General features: G+C 31.7%; 1 protein-coding gene across 1 annotated transcript; it reads right to left on the minus strand.

Moving 5' to 3' along the window:
* Nucleotides 1-1,328: 1,328 nt before the first annotated feature.
* On the minus strand, nt 1,329-4,327 carry LOC105768275 ((+)-delta-cadinene synthase isozyme XC14). The gene is made up of 7 exons (XM_012588128.2): nt 4,110-4,327; nt 3,745-4,009; nt 3,274-3,646; nt 2,701-2,919; nt 2,481-2,619; nt 2,069-2,317; nt 1,329-1,764 (listed from the first exon to the last, which is right to left on the minus strand). The coding sequence occupies exons 1-7, from the start codon at nt 4,233-4,235 to the stop codon at nt 1,471-1,473; spliced, it is 1,665 nt and encodes a 554-aa protein (XP_012443582.1). The 5' UTR covers nt 4,236-4,327; the 3' UTR covers nt 1,329-1,470.
* Between the last annotated feature and the right edge of the window lie 8,271 nt (nt 4,328-12,598).

Raw genomic sequence — 12,598 nt, forward strand, 5'->3', positions numbered from 1 at the left:
AGAGGTTAAGAGACCAGATGACTTAGATGCAAGCGAGCATAGTTGAGCAAATTGCTCAACTTAAAGCGAAAGCAGTAGCAAGGGAAGCAGAGGCAAGCAGAAAATATGACGAACTCCAACTACAACTTCAGAATATGATGAAGATGTTTCAGTAGTCACAAAATCCGCCATCTTAGACGTTTATTTTGTTATTGTGAGAATATTGTATAACTTTTGAATATAATATATTTTGTTATTTCATTTATTAATTTAGATCATATACATATTTCTTTCGTTGGATTTGAAGTATCATTTAGATCATATACATATTTATAGCGTCATTTTTTGCGGCGCTTATCAAAACGCCGCAAGTTGTTTTAGCGGCACTTTTGGCCCAAAAAAATGCCGTTAAAAACCTGTTTTGCTAGTGATGGTAGGGCTTAAAGAGGCAAAGGTGTGCATAGCTAAGCGAGCTTATGGTGGCGAGGCTTGGAAAGGCTATCTCAAAGGCAAAATTTTAATGTATGTAATCTTGGATGATAATGTTATGGCAAAGAAGAGAGAGAAAACATCATTGAAAGTGGCAACAATGACATATGTCAATGAAATAGGGTAAAATTAAATTTTATTTTGCCATATAATTATATACTTTTGGAGGTTAATATTTCCACAAATACTTTTTGAAAAATTAAATTTCTGGTTATTTTTTATTTTTATGTCAACTTGAATTGAAATTGATTATTTTTATTCAATATAATAATTTATTTAACCTTTCAACTTTACAAAAAAAATAATTTTAGTCTATCATTAATTATTATACTAACTCATTACCCTACTAATTCCCAGATTCTAATAATTCAAATAAATCAAGTAATTTATTAGTTAGAATTTAATAACTATTCTTCATATAAGCATTTATATTTTGCATCTCATATAAAATTTCATCTGAATGAATCTAAAACTCTCAAAATGAATTATTATACTAACCCATTACCTTCCCAAATTCAAATAATTCAAATAAATCAAAATTCTCACACCAAATTATAGATAAACATTCTTAAAATAATATTATATTAGGGATAAATTTTTTTGGAGTGTTTCAATATATTAAAATTTACCTTTTGTTAAGATAAGTTCTCATACATGTTCAATAGATATTTTATGCTTTAAACTTGATCAATTAATTGGATTTTAAATGGTAATTGGTGAATAGATTTTATATTTCGATCTCAATTATTATATCTATAACTCTTCCTATTTCCATATTACATATTCTTTAATACCAAAGATTAAATAAATAAAAATTAAAATAGAAGATATAACAGAGCAGAACATTCACATTGAAAAGGTGGCAAAAAAAAATATTGGATTAATATAAGCAGTGAGTACAAAGACAATCAATTTGGACTTTCTTTTATATTATATTATATTATAAAACATTATTAATTAGAACTTGGTAAATATTCCTTTGGAGGAAAAAATAATATAATTTTAAAGTGCGATTGGTTCAATGAGCAAGGAAGTTATTCCACCCTTAGCCGCTTTTCCAACATATGTATAGCCATCGCCTTCCCTGTAAAGTACATCCATCACTCTTGCAAGGTTTAGGCTACGATTCAAAACTTCTGTTGGCATTTCTGTTGGTTTCATAAACTCTTGATTCACATCCTTCCAGGCACTCTCAACATGCTTGTTGAACACATCATATGCCTCTTGTGCTGTTACACCATATTCTTCCATGTAACACTCAATTGCTGAGCAATCATCTTCTCTCCTATGCTTGAACTGCAGCCGTAATAAAATCAAAATTATTCTATCACTATATACACTAAAATCTATCAGTTTATTAAACTACATTTGTTTAGTGATGATAAATTACCTTTTGACAACATTTCCTCCCTAGTAACCCTAAAATGAAACTCTTTTTTTTTTCTTATTCTTCAATTTAAGACTAAACATTTATATATAAATATTAAACTTTAATGGTTTTAGATCATGATAAAAAACCATTTTTGATTTCGTTACAGAGACATTCAATTATTGAGTTAAGAGCTTAGTTTCTTGTGATTATATAAATATATTATTATACCTTGTGTTCAGCAACATCATCCATAAACCTACAAATAATTGTGGAAGCTTGAATGATCTTAGGGTCATTGGCAGCCCATTTAAAGGTCTCTGGTGTTACGATATCTCCCATCCCGACAAAAGATGTTATAGCAAGCATGGCATAACCACAAGTTGGCAAAGCATTAGCCTTAAACTCCTCAAATGATGGTTTGTAGTTTTGAAGAGTCCATCTGGCCTCCACAAGGTAAGATTGAGCAAGTCGTATCATCTGAGGCAACAAAATCCCAACAATTATCACTAATATCAAGTCAAATTCGATAATAATATTTAAATGATTTTAATGTTATTTAAGTTAATTGTTTATTCAAATATAAAATTTAGCTAAGGTCTTATCTCTTTTGTATAAAATAAATATTTCTTGATGTATATACCGCATTTTTCGCATATTCGACACAATATTGTCTTCCGTGCTTAGCCATCAGTTGTTCCATTTCTTCATAAACATCTAATAGTGCTTTGTAGCTCGGTTTCATGTATTCTGGAAGTTGGTCTATGCATTTGATATCCCACCTGAATCCAACTTCAACGTTATATTCAATCATTCCTCGTAATATATAACTGAATGTTAATCTCTAACTAAAGAAATCTAACCTCTCAATTGCATTTGTATAGGGAATGAGCTCATCATATGTTGCATATGAGTCATATGTATCATCTACAATAGATGCCATTGCTATCACTTTTGTCAACATCTTTCTACCAAGTGAATATTGGGGCTCAAAGTATACTCCTGAGATCCAAAAATAACCTTCAACCACTCTATCTCTTGCATATGGCAACTTTTTTTGAAAGTCTAAATCCTTCCACCACCTAAAAAATATATCATAAAAAACCTCATTAGCACAATGAATCTTCAAAGTTTTTATTAGTTTCACATTCATGTTGTTGAAGAGTAAATTGTTAGATTCTTAATTCTATTGAAATCTCAAGTTTGTATATATATATATATATATATATATATATCTTCATACGTTAAATGAAATAGGTGAAAAGATGAGTCCAAAGTTCATGTCTTCACTTTTAACTAATGTAATTTAATACGTTTAAGATTTGAATATTAGTATTTGCAACCCGTCCCTTATACTGAGGATGAAGCCTCCTATAAATTGAAAAAAAAAAGGTGAAAAAAGAAGAAATGGATGAAAAATATTCAAAAACACATACCTACAAATCTCACTTAGCTCTTTCCTATGCAAAAGTTGTAACATGTTGAAATCAATCTTTGCAAACTCCAGCAAAGCCTTATTATGGGATTCAATATCATGGTATACTGAAAGATAGTGCCTCGCCTCAACCCTTGGCAAGCCTCTTCGGATTGATTGTTTCAAAGCATGAGAAACCTGTTCGGATAAAGGATAATCCAAAGATGCTACTACAAGCCTTAAATGGTTGGTGGTGAAAGAAATTGCTTCATCCAATATATCTTCCCCATGAACCCTTAAATAGGAAGCTTCATAAAGTTCCAACAATCCTGGAACATCGCTTGTCATAGATGACTTAAAGTTCCCTTGCTCATCTTTAAACTTGGTGAATACATCTGCGATCAAATCACCCGAAACAAAATATCGTTTTCAAACATTCCATGCTATTATATAGTCATAAAACTTAAAAGCACTATGTTGTTCCAATAATTACCACACGAAACATTGAATCCATGCTCTCGGAGTAATCGGAATCGAAGAGATGTAGTGTAGATGTCGTTCTCGGCATCGTTGTTGTTATGGTAGATGTTCTCTAGTTCATCCTCGATCTCTTTTGTGAAATGGTAACTCACACCCAGTCTTTGTACTGAATCAATGAAGTTTAACTTTTGGGTTGAATTATTCATCGGTGCCACAACCATCTTCCTCACTTCTTCTTTCAATTGTTGGTGGCGTTGTTCAGTTTCTGCATTGATATCCTGCTCAAAATAATGCAAATTTTATTCATACTGAAACACTAAATAATTAAACAAATAATATGTTAACATTATATGTCAATATGCTCATATATTAGTATACCTTTTTAGGACAAGTGAGGAAGAGATCTCCCCAAATGCTAGGCTGAAAATCAGCTTTGGGGCGCATTTCATCCTTATTGGAAGTAAGGGGTGATGAAGAAGGCAATTGAGAAACTTGTGAAGCCATTTGGATTGAACAAAAGCAAATATTCGAAAGCTTAATTTGCCGCTTTTTTTTTGGTTTGCTCTTCAAATTTGGCACAGAATTTGAGTGAGGATAAGAATGCAATCGTTGCATGTATTTATAGGTAAAAACAAAATACTGGTGATTTTAAGTCAAAAAAAGACCACATAAATGCATGAAACCAATTATAGAACAAAATGCATGTAGGGCCCATTGAATGAGATTTGCAAATAGATTAAAAGCAATATTGGTTTGTCTTTTGTTTGATTCTTTTCATTCAAAGTTGATGTCTTTAAAAAATTAGTAGATAAATGTTTAAATGTGTGTTACAAAGTAAATATCCTCTATTTATCTTTAAACTTTCAGACAAATATCTTTTTGGTCCTTCCCAGGGCCCCATCTGTAACAAATCGATGTGAATTTTAAGTTATTTAATTATTCTATCGGTTGGATTGGTCAAACGGAATTATTTAATTAAAATATAAATTAAATCTTAAATATAATTTTGATATTAAATATGTTTAAAAAGTAGTAATTTATTAGTTAAATTTGTTTTGTTCCTTCCAGTCGGTCTAGCATGGCTGCAGACTTTAAGTATTGAATAAAGGTCCCTGTACTTGTTTATATAGATATGCGTGAATGTGGGAAAGCAAGATGATGTGTTGAAGCCCCTATATGTATACATAGCATGCTCTTGATTTTTGTTCATGACATAATTCAATAGACAGATTTTTGCTTATATATGTTCTTCATGTACTTGATTTAATGTTATCATATTTAATATATATAAAAGGCTATTAAGTTTAAACTTCTAATCTGATCACTTGCAGAAAAATAATTTTAATATAAAAAACTCAATATCAAAATTGGTTTTTCTAATTAAATTTTGTGCTGATTTTTTTATCATTCAATATCAATTCTTAATTTAACCAGTTAATGTAGTTCGATTTTTCTTCACCAATCGAAATGTAAATATCAAAATAATTGATGTCAAATGTTTTGAGGGCATGTGTGATATTTACTCTTTTCTTTTCCTTTTGACATGCTCTTGATTGAATTTAAGTCCTCAGTCCACCAGCAGTCTTTATGGGCAATATTTTCATTACTGATACTAGTTTCTTAGGAAATATTAGTGGAAAGCAAGAATAATACGACTCTATAGTATTTGAAATACTAATTTTTTTGGTATAATATTTTAAAATTTTACTTAATAAAAATGTTTATCATGTTTCTTTTAATCCTTAGTAATCAAATGTATTTGTTTACTTGTTAGCATTTTAAAATAAATAAATTTATTACTTATTCGACCAACTTTCTTTAGGGTTTTAGAATTATTTTTAAATTGATGAATTTAAAACTATGAAAAACAGTTATTATTTTAAGGTAAATGAAAATTACAAAAGAAAGGATAATATAGACTAAAATTTCTATATTAGCCTAATGGTCAGAGTGTTTATCGTCTCAGGTGTGTCTTGAGTTTGAATCATGCTAGTCGTCTCACTATTAAGACTTTACCCTCCTCTTATAATTCAAAAAAGAAACTTGAAATCTCAAAATCACTTATTGGTTAAGATAATATACAAGAGGTTATTTCGATAAATTAAAAGTACAATATTTTAATCCCACAAGTTCAAATACTACCACTATCATATGTTCTTTTGTTATACTATTACACCTAAAATAGGATATGTTCTTAAAATCTTAAGTATAAAATATTATATGTTGAGAATCGACCCGATTAAACAATGAACAAATAAAAATAGCGGAAGAAAATGAGAAATTGAACTCACAAATTTAATTTGGAAAAACCCCTCCAAAGAGGATAAAAAATCACGGGCAAAGATAATTTTACTATGATGACAAAAGAACGAAGAGTATAAAAGATGGAGATAAAAAGCTAAAACTCAAAACCCAAAAACAAAGAACCCTCAAAACGTAAACACAAAATTCTCCAAAAGTGTTATGAGTTATAATATTTAATGGGTGTATTTTCTAAGGTTGTAAAATAGCCTATTTATAGGCTAAATTTGAGGTCAAATAATAATAAAATAATCTAAAATAATTAGAGTTCGACTGAAACAAATAAACAGAGTTTAATTGAGAGATTATCTTTTAAATTTAACTAAAATATGAGGCATACTCAACAAATCTCCACCTTGACTCGTATTTCCACAACTCCATCTTTGCCAAAGCCTGCCATGGGACTATCTTGAACTATGCAGGGAATTAACTAAGTCGAATATATGCTTAGAAGCTAGAAGACTTCTAGCCTTCGAATTGTGCACTGTCAAACCAAAACTAACACGGGTCTGATTTTCACGAACACAATGCCCTAACTTTTCAAAACCTGCATCCAAAAGAGAGCCTTTCTTCAACGAAATGATCATACATTTTTCCCTCTTATGACCAAGTTGCCTCCACTCTAAATGAGTTGACTTCGACTTCGTAATAGATGAGGGATGTCTGATTTCACCAATCACTATAGAACCTGTCATAATATAAAGATTGTCGGTTCTTTTACCTTTTAACTAAACGAGAGCCGTACGAGACACCTTAATGTCGCTCGACTCAATGTTGATTCTCTAACCTCTCCAGTCTAAAATACTCAAGGAGATGAGATTCTTTTGTAAATCAGGTACATACCTGATATCTAAGAATGTCCTAATTGTCCCATCGTGCATCCTAATTTTAATAGTACCAATACCGATTACCTTAATGGATGAATCATTTTCCATGCGTACAACTCCACCTTCAAGCAAACTGTATGTGGAGAACCATTTTCTGTTTGTACACATGTGGAAAGAGCATCCCGAATCTAGGATCCACTCAGACGCAAGCTCGGAGCTTTCGCTTATTGACACTAACAAGAAATCATCACTGGTTTCGTCATCTAAATTAGCAGTAGCTACATCTTCCTCGTTACTCTCAGCATCCCTTTTATTTCGCAGTTTATAACAATCTGCTTTGATGTGACCTAACTTTTTACAATAGCGACACATTCTGTCTCACTTCTTTGATGCTACCAAAATGGAAGCTTGCCTATCTGCCTTGCTATTCGAACCAAAATCATTTTCGAGTTTGTCATTACTCAACAAATGACCCTTCATATCCTCAAACGAGAGTTTGTCTCTACCATAAATTAGGATTTCCCTGAAAGACTTGTATGAAGGGGGTAAAAGGCACAATAATAACATAGCCTGATCTTCGTCGTTAATCTTAACCTCAACATTTTTAAATCATTCAAAAGAGTAATAAATTGACTAGTCTGATCTCTATGAAGCTCACCTTCGTTCATGCGAAACGTAAAAATACGTTGTTTCAATACTAAATGGTTATCTAGACACTTAGTCGCATATAGAGTTTCTAACCTTTTCCACAAGGCGGATGAGGTTTTTCTCCATCAATACCTCCTGTAATACCTTATTCGCGAGGCACAACTAAATTGTAGACAGGGGCCTTTTCATCAAGCTCTTCTCGCTCTGTCTGATCTAGATTCTCAGGCTTTTTCCCAGTAACAACCTTTTTCAGGTCAGTTTGAACTAGAATTGCCATCATCCGAACTTTCCACAAATTGAAATTTGTGACACCATCGAACTTCTCAATGTCAAATTTTGTTGCTGCCATATCTGAATGAGTTGATCTATGAAAATCGAACTAACTCTGATACCACTTGTTAGGAATTAACCCGATTAAGCAATGAACAAGTAAAAATAGCAGAAGAAATTGAGAAATTGTACACACAAATTTAATGTGGAAAAACCCCTTCAAAGAGGATAAAAAAACCACGAGCAAAGATGATTTTACTATAATGACAAAAGAATGAAGAGTACAAAAGATGGAGATAAAAAACTAAACCTCGAAACTCGAAAACAAAGAACCCTCAAAACGTAAACACAAAATTCTTCAAAAGTGTTATGAGATCTAATATTTAATGAGTGTATTTTTTTTAAGGTTGTAAAAGAGCCTATTATAGGCTAAATTTGAAGGTCAAATAATAATAAAATAATATAGACTAGTCAGAGTTTGACTGAAACAAATAAACAGAGTTTAACTGTGAGATTATCTCTCAAATTTGACTAAAATATGAGGCATACTCAACATTATATATAAATATATAATAAAAATAATATATATTCTTGTTAAGTCGATAAAATTTTGGTAAATAAGATATGTATGATTATACTGTATTATCGATCGTAGTGAAAGACGATGTTGGAATGTCCAAGGTGAAGGGGAAAGAAAAAGTGAACACAAATAACTATTGTGGTTTGTGCTTTTGTAATTCAATTCCAATTTACTTTCGTAGATTAATTAGTCGTTGTAATCAATATGACTTAATGGCATCTTTCCCTATCAACTTTGAATAATGGATTTGATTGGTGATATTTGAATTATGTGATAAATATTTGAAATTGCTTTGGATGTGACTATGAATATTTGGACATTGGTATTATAATGATATATGTTAGAGCAGTGAATATGATGTTAATGCCCCATTAAACGATGTTAGACGTAGTTCGGGTATAGTTGGAATGCCATAGGGTCATCAATATAGTGATTTAGTAGCCATCGTTGTCGGGAAATCCAGAATGGTTGAATAAATAGTGGGAAAAATATTGAAAATCATCGTTGTCGAGCAACCCGGGATGACAGAATAAAATAGTCCTAGTTTCCAAAAGGGTTGTGGAGTTACTTGATATATACAGATTTAAGTATCCATTCTAATATCTATCATTGGATAATAGGGGAAAAATGAATAAGCATTGAAATTTATATTGAAATGTGAAATGAATATGAAAGTTGGAAAATGATATGATAAGTTAAAGTAGTATTCATTTACGTAATTGATACTTGTTATATATACTTACTTTAGTTTATTCTTAACACAATATATATTTGAATTTGAATTATATTAGCATTGTAAGGGCCCAATTTTTTCTGACCCAAATAGAAACCAAAAATAAATAAACAAAATAAAAATGAAAAATAAAAGTCTAAGTCCATTTACAAACTAGATTGGCCCAAACAAAAAGAGCCCAATAGCCCAACCCATATGCTAAACCTAATACCCAATAACCTAAAGCCAAATAGCCCATAACCTAAACTATTTTCAGAAAGCTAAAAACCCTAGATCCCCTTTTGCACCGCGCCTCACCACGTCAGCGTGCTCACCGCCTGAGAAGATTGAAATAAAAATCGGATACAAACATTAAGCAAAAAAAAGGTGATTTACTTTGTTTCTTTAGATTCAAAAACAATAAATAAATATAAAACCTTTTCCCTGGCTTCGTCTCGCGCCGCCGTCGGGGGTCTCCCTCGATCTTGAGAGTCGTCGAACCCATTAGGTTTCGTCTGGGCTTCAATAAAAGGGGATACAAAAGGGCGCGACCAGAAAGGGGGAAATCCGAAATCTTTTTCATTTTTTTTGTTTTTTTAAAGGCATTTGCCTTTAGATCCGGGTTTTAGGGTTGAAAAGGGCTAAAAATGGGTTTTTTTGGACTCCGGCCATCGGAGGGGACGGTTGTTGTCGCCGATGATCGGTGGCCATGGCAGAGCATCGGCGGGCCAAAGGCCGGACCTAAAGAAAGGCTGAGAGAAAAAGAAAGGGTTTCAAAATTTTTTTTTAAAACCTAAGCAGATTTAAAAAAATTTTGATTTATATAAGCAAGACTAAACAACACCGTTTTGGCCGGTGTTCAAAAGTCCCGAAACGGTTTCGTTTTGAAGCTTGGCCCGCCAACCCGATCCGGATCCCTTGGGATCCATGTGTTTTCGTAGAGTGGTCTATTTGCGGTCCTGGTCCTTCCACTTTTGAACCTTCTTTTTGATATGGTCCTAATCTCAATTTTTTTCTTTTTAGATTACACCATTTAATTTTAACTTGTTTTCAATTTAGTCCTTCATTTGCCGGGGAATGACTTGTGTCCTGGGGTTTGGAATAATTACCAATTTGAGCCTTGTTTATTTTCACATTTCTTATTTTAGTCCTTTATTTACTTGTTTGTTTATTTTATTACAATTTATGCTTTTAATTTCATTTTAGTTCCGATTCAGTCCTTGGTTTATTTAATTTTAACCTTTTATGAATTGTTTTTATATATTTATTTATTATTTCTTTACCCTTTTATAATTAAAATTCATGTTACTTATATTTCCTTTTTATTGTGCATTTTTCGCCCTTATTATTATTATTATAGTAATTATAATATGATTATCGTTATTATTACTATAAATTGTTTTTTTACTATCATTATAGTTGTATTATTATTACCTATCATTTTTTATTTTATTGATTTATTGATTTGTTCATTTATTTACTTATCATTTTAATATCATCATTTCATTTTTACCCGTTACTATGTTACTTTATTTTGCTAACATCCATGCCGTGTATCGCGTTAAACATATTCATCCATTTTACTACTAGGCCTAGATAAATTAAAAAGCAATTGTTAAAAGGTTGCATTCGTTTTACCATATGAATAGGAAATATTTTAAAGGAAAACCAAGGCAGTGTTCATTATTTTTGAATTAGAGGAGTCGTGCTCCTAACTTATGGAGTATGGCCTCTTTCTAAAACCCAAATAGTTGAATATCTATTTTAAAAATAAAAAATAAACGAGATTTAAGTAATGATCAAATGACGATTATTCTTGTTTTCGAGGATTTAAGGCATCGTGTCCTAACTTACAGGGCACGATCTTTTCTTCTCGATTAACTTGAAAGAAGGCCTTTTTGTGAAAATTAATTTAGTTAAGCGATATTTTAATATCATACAAAGAGGGATCGTATTTTAAATTTGCTTCGAATTTTCAATTCTCGACATTACAATATTAAGTAACCAACTAGGTACCAATTTTGGACATTATGAGGGTGCTAATCCTTCCTCATACATAACCGACTCTCGAACCCACATTCTTGGATTTCGTAGGCTAAAAATTATCATTTTAGAAAAATCTAATATTTTATTAAGATGGTTAAAATTTGAGGTGGCCCAATTACACCTAATAAAAAGGATCAGTGGCGACTCCATTTTTATTTTTTTTAAATAAAAGTCATTTTCAAAAAAAAAAAAGAAGGTTTCAACAAGCACCACTAAGTATTCGATACTCAACGTATGGTTATGTTTGTTTTTATGTGCAAGTATTGAACGTTAGTAGATGTAGATTATAATGCCCAGCATCCAACTCAACAACTCAACTCAGAACATGCCTTATTACCTCTTTTGTGTGTGTGTGTGTGTTTGAGTTGAAATGGCATGTACCTAGGTTGTTTTAGGCATGTTGCTTAAGTTTTAATTTTGGTATATTTTGTATTTGGCCTATAAGGTTTTATAAGATGAATTTTAATATTTAATTAGTAGTTAATTATTCTAGTTTATATCAGTTTGATTATGTAAATTAGTTGTTTAAAAGATGTTACATTGATGGTTATGATTTGATGATGTTTAATTGTGTTTATATGTGTTTAATTTATGGCCTTAATTTGATGTAAAATTTTGGTATATTTAATGTGCCATTTGGTATGGTTTGGACACATGACAATGTGCATTTAAAGCTATTTTACCATTGAGTCGCAAGATAGTAGGAACATGTCGCGAGACCATAAGAACAAAATTTACCTTATAATTTAACTTATATGTTTAGTGTCTCAAGATTTGGCAAGCTAGTCTCGAGACAATCCTATTCAAGCATCGAGACAAGGGGTCATTGTCTTGAGACAAGTAAACTTTGAAGCTAAATTAGATTTGCTCTGTTTCAAGTCTCGAGACAAGAACCCTTGTCCCTAGACATTTAAACATCGAAGCTAAATTAATGAAACAGGGGAGGTTGGCCTCGAGACGCAAAGAACCTTCCCTTAAGACACTACCTCCAGTGTCTCGAGACATGTTGGCATCGAAGAAAAAATACCTAAAATAAAATGAGGACTATCTTGAAAACAAGAAGTCCTCTATCTCGAGACATAACATTGAAATTTGATAGTTGAGTTTGGATTTGAGTCCTAACTCTAAATTTAACCTTGCATAACCCCATAACATGATGAATTGAATCCTAAACACTATGAATGCATATGTGTGAGTATGTTTGATGATTAAATCAGTTTATATGATAATTATGATTTAAATTTTATTATTATAAAATGAGATAGTTTGAGTTGTTTCGGTAACGTAATGTGACATCACGCATTTGGATCCAACAATCGAGTCGGGTGTGAGGTGTTATAGTCATGGTGTTGAAGTCTAATGGCAAGTGAAGGATGTGTATGGATTTCACCAACCTCAATAAAGCTTGCCCAAAAGATAGCTTCCCTCTCCTCGTCAAAGAAAAAATGGTTGACACCTTTTTCTGGGCATAATCACATCTTGA

This window comes from Gossypium raimondii, chromosome 5, assembly GCF_025698545.1.
Source record: "Gossypium raimondii isolate GPD5lz chromosome 5, ASM2569854v1, whole genome shotgun sequence".
Classification (NCBI taxonomy): domain Eukaryota; kingdom Viridiplantae; phylum Streptophyta; class Magnoliopsida; order Malvales; family Malvaceae; genus Gossypium; species Gossypium raimondii.

What these genes read in the sequence shown, in the direction of transcription:
- LOC105768275 (XM_012588128.2), bottom strand. Translation starts at nt 4,235, where the DNA reads ATGGCTTCACAAGTTTCTCAATTGCCTTCTTCATCACCCCTTACTTCC. An exon ending in TGGATTCAATGTTTCGTGTG is followed by an intron (nt 3,647 to 3,744) that starts GTAATTATTGGA and finishes ATTTGATCGCAG; the next exon opens with ATGTATTCACCAAGTTTAAA. An exon ending in ATGATGTTGCTGAACACAAG is followed by an intron (nt 1,765 to 2,068) that starts GTATAATAATAT and finishes TTACGGCTGCAG; the next exon opens with TTCAAGCATAGGAGAGAAGA.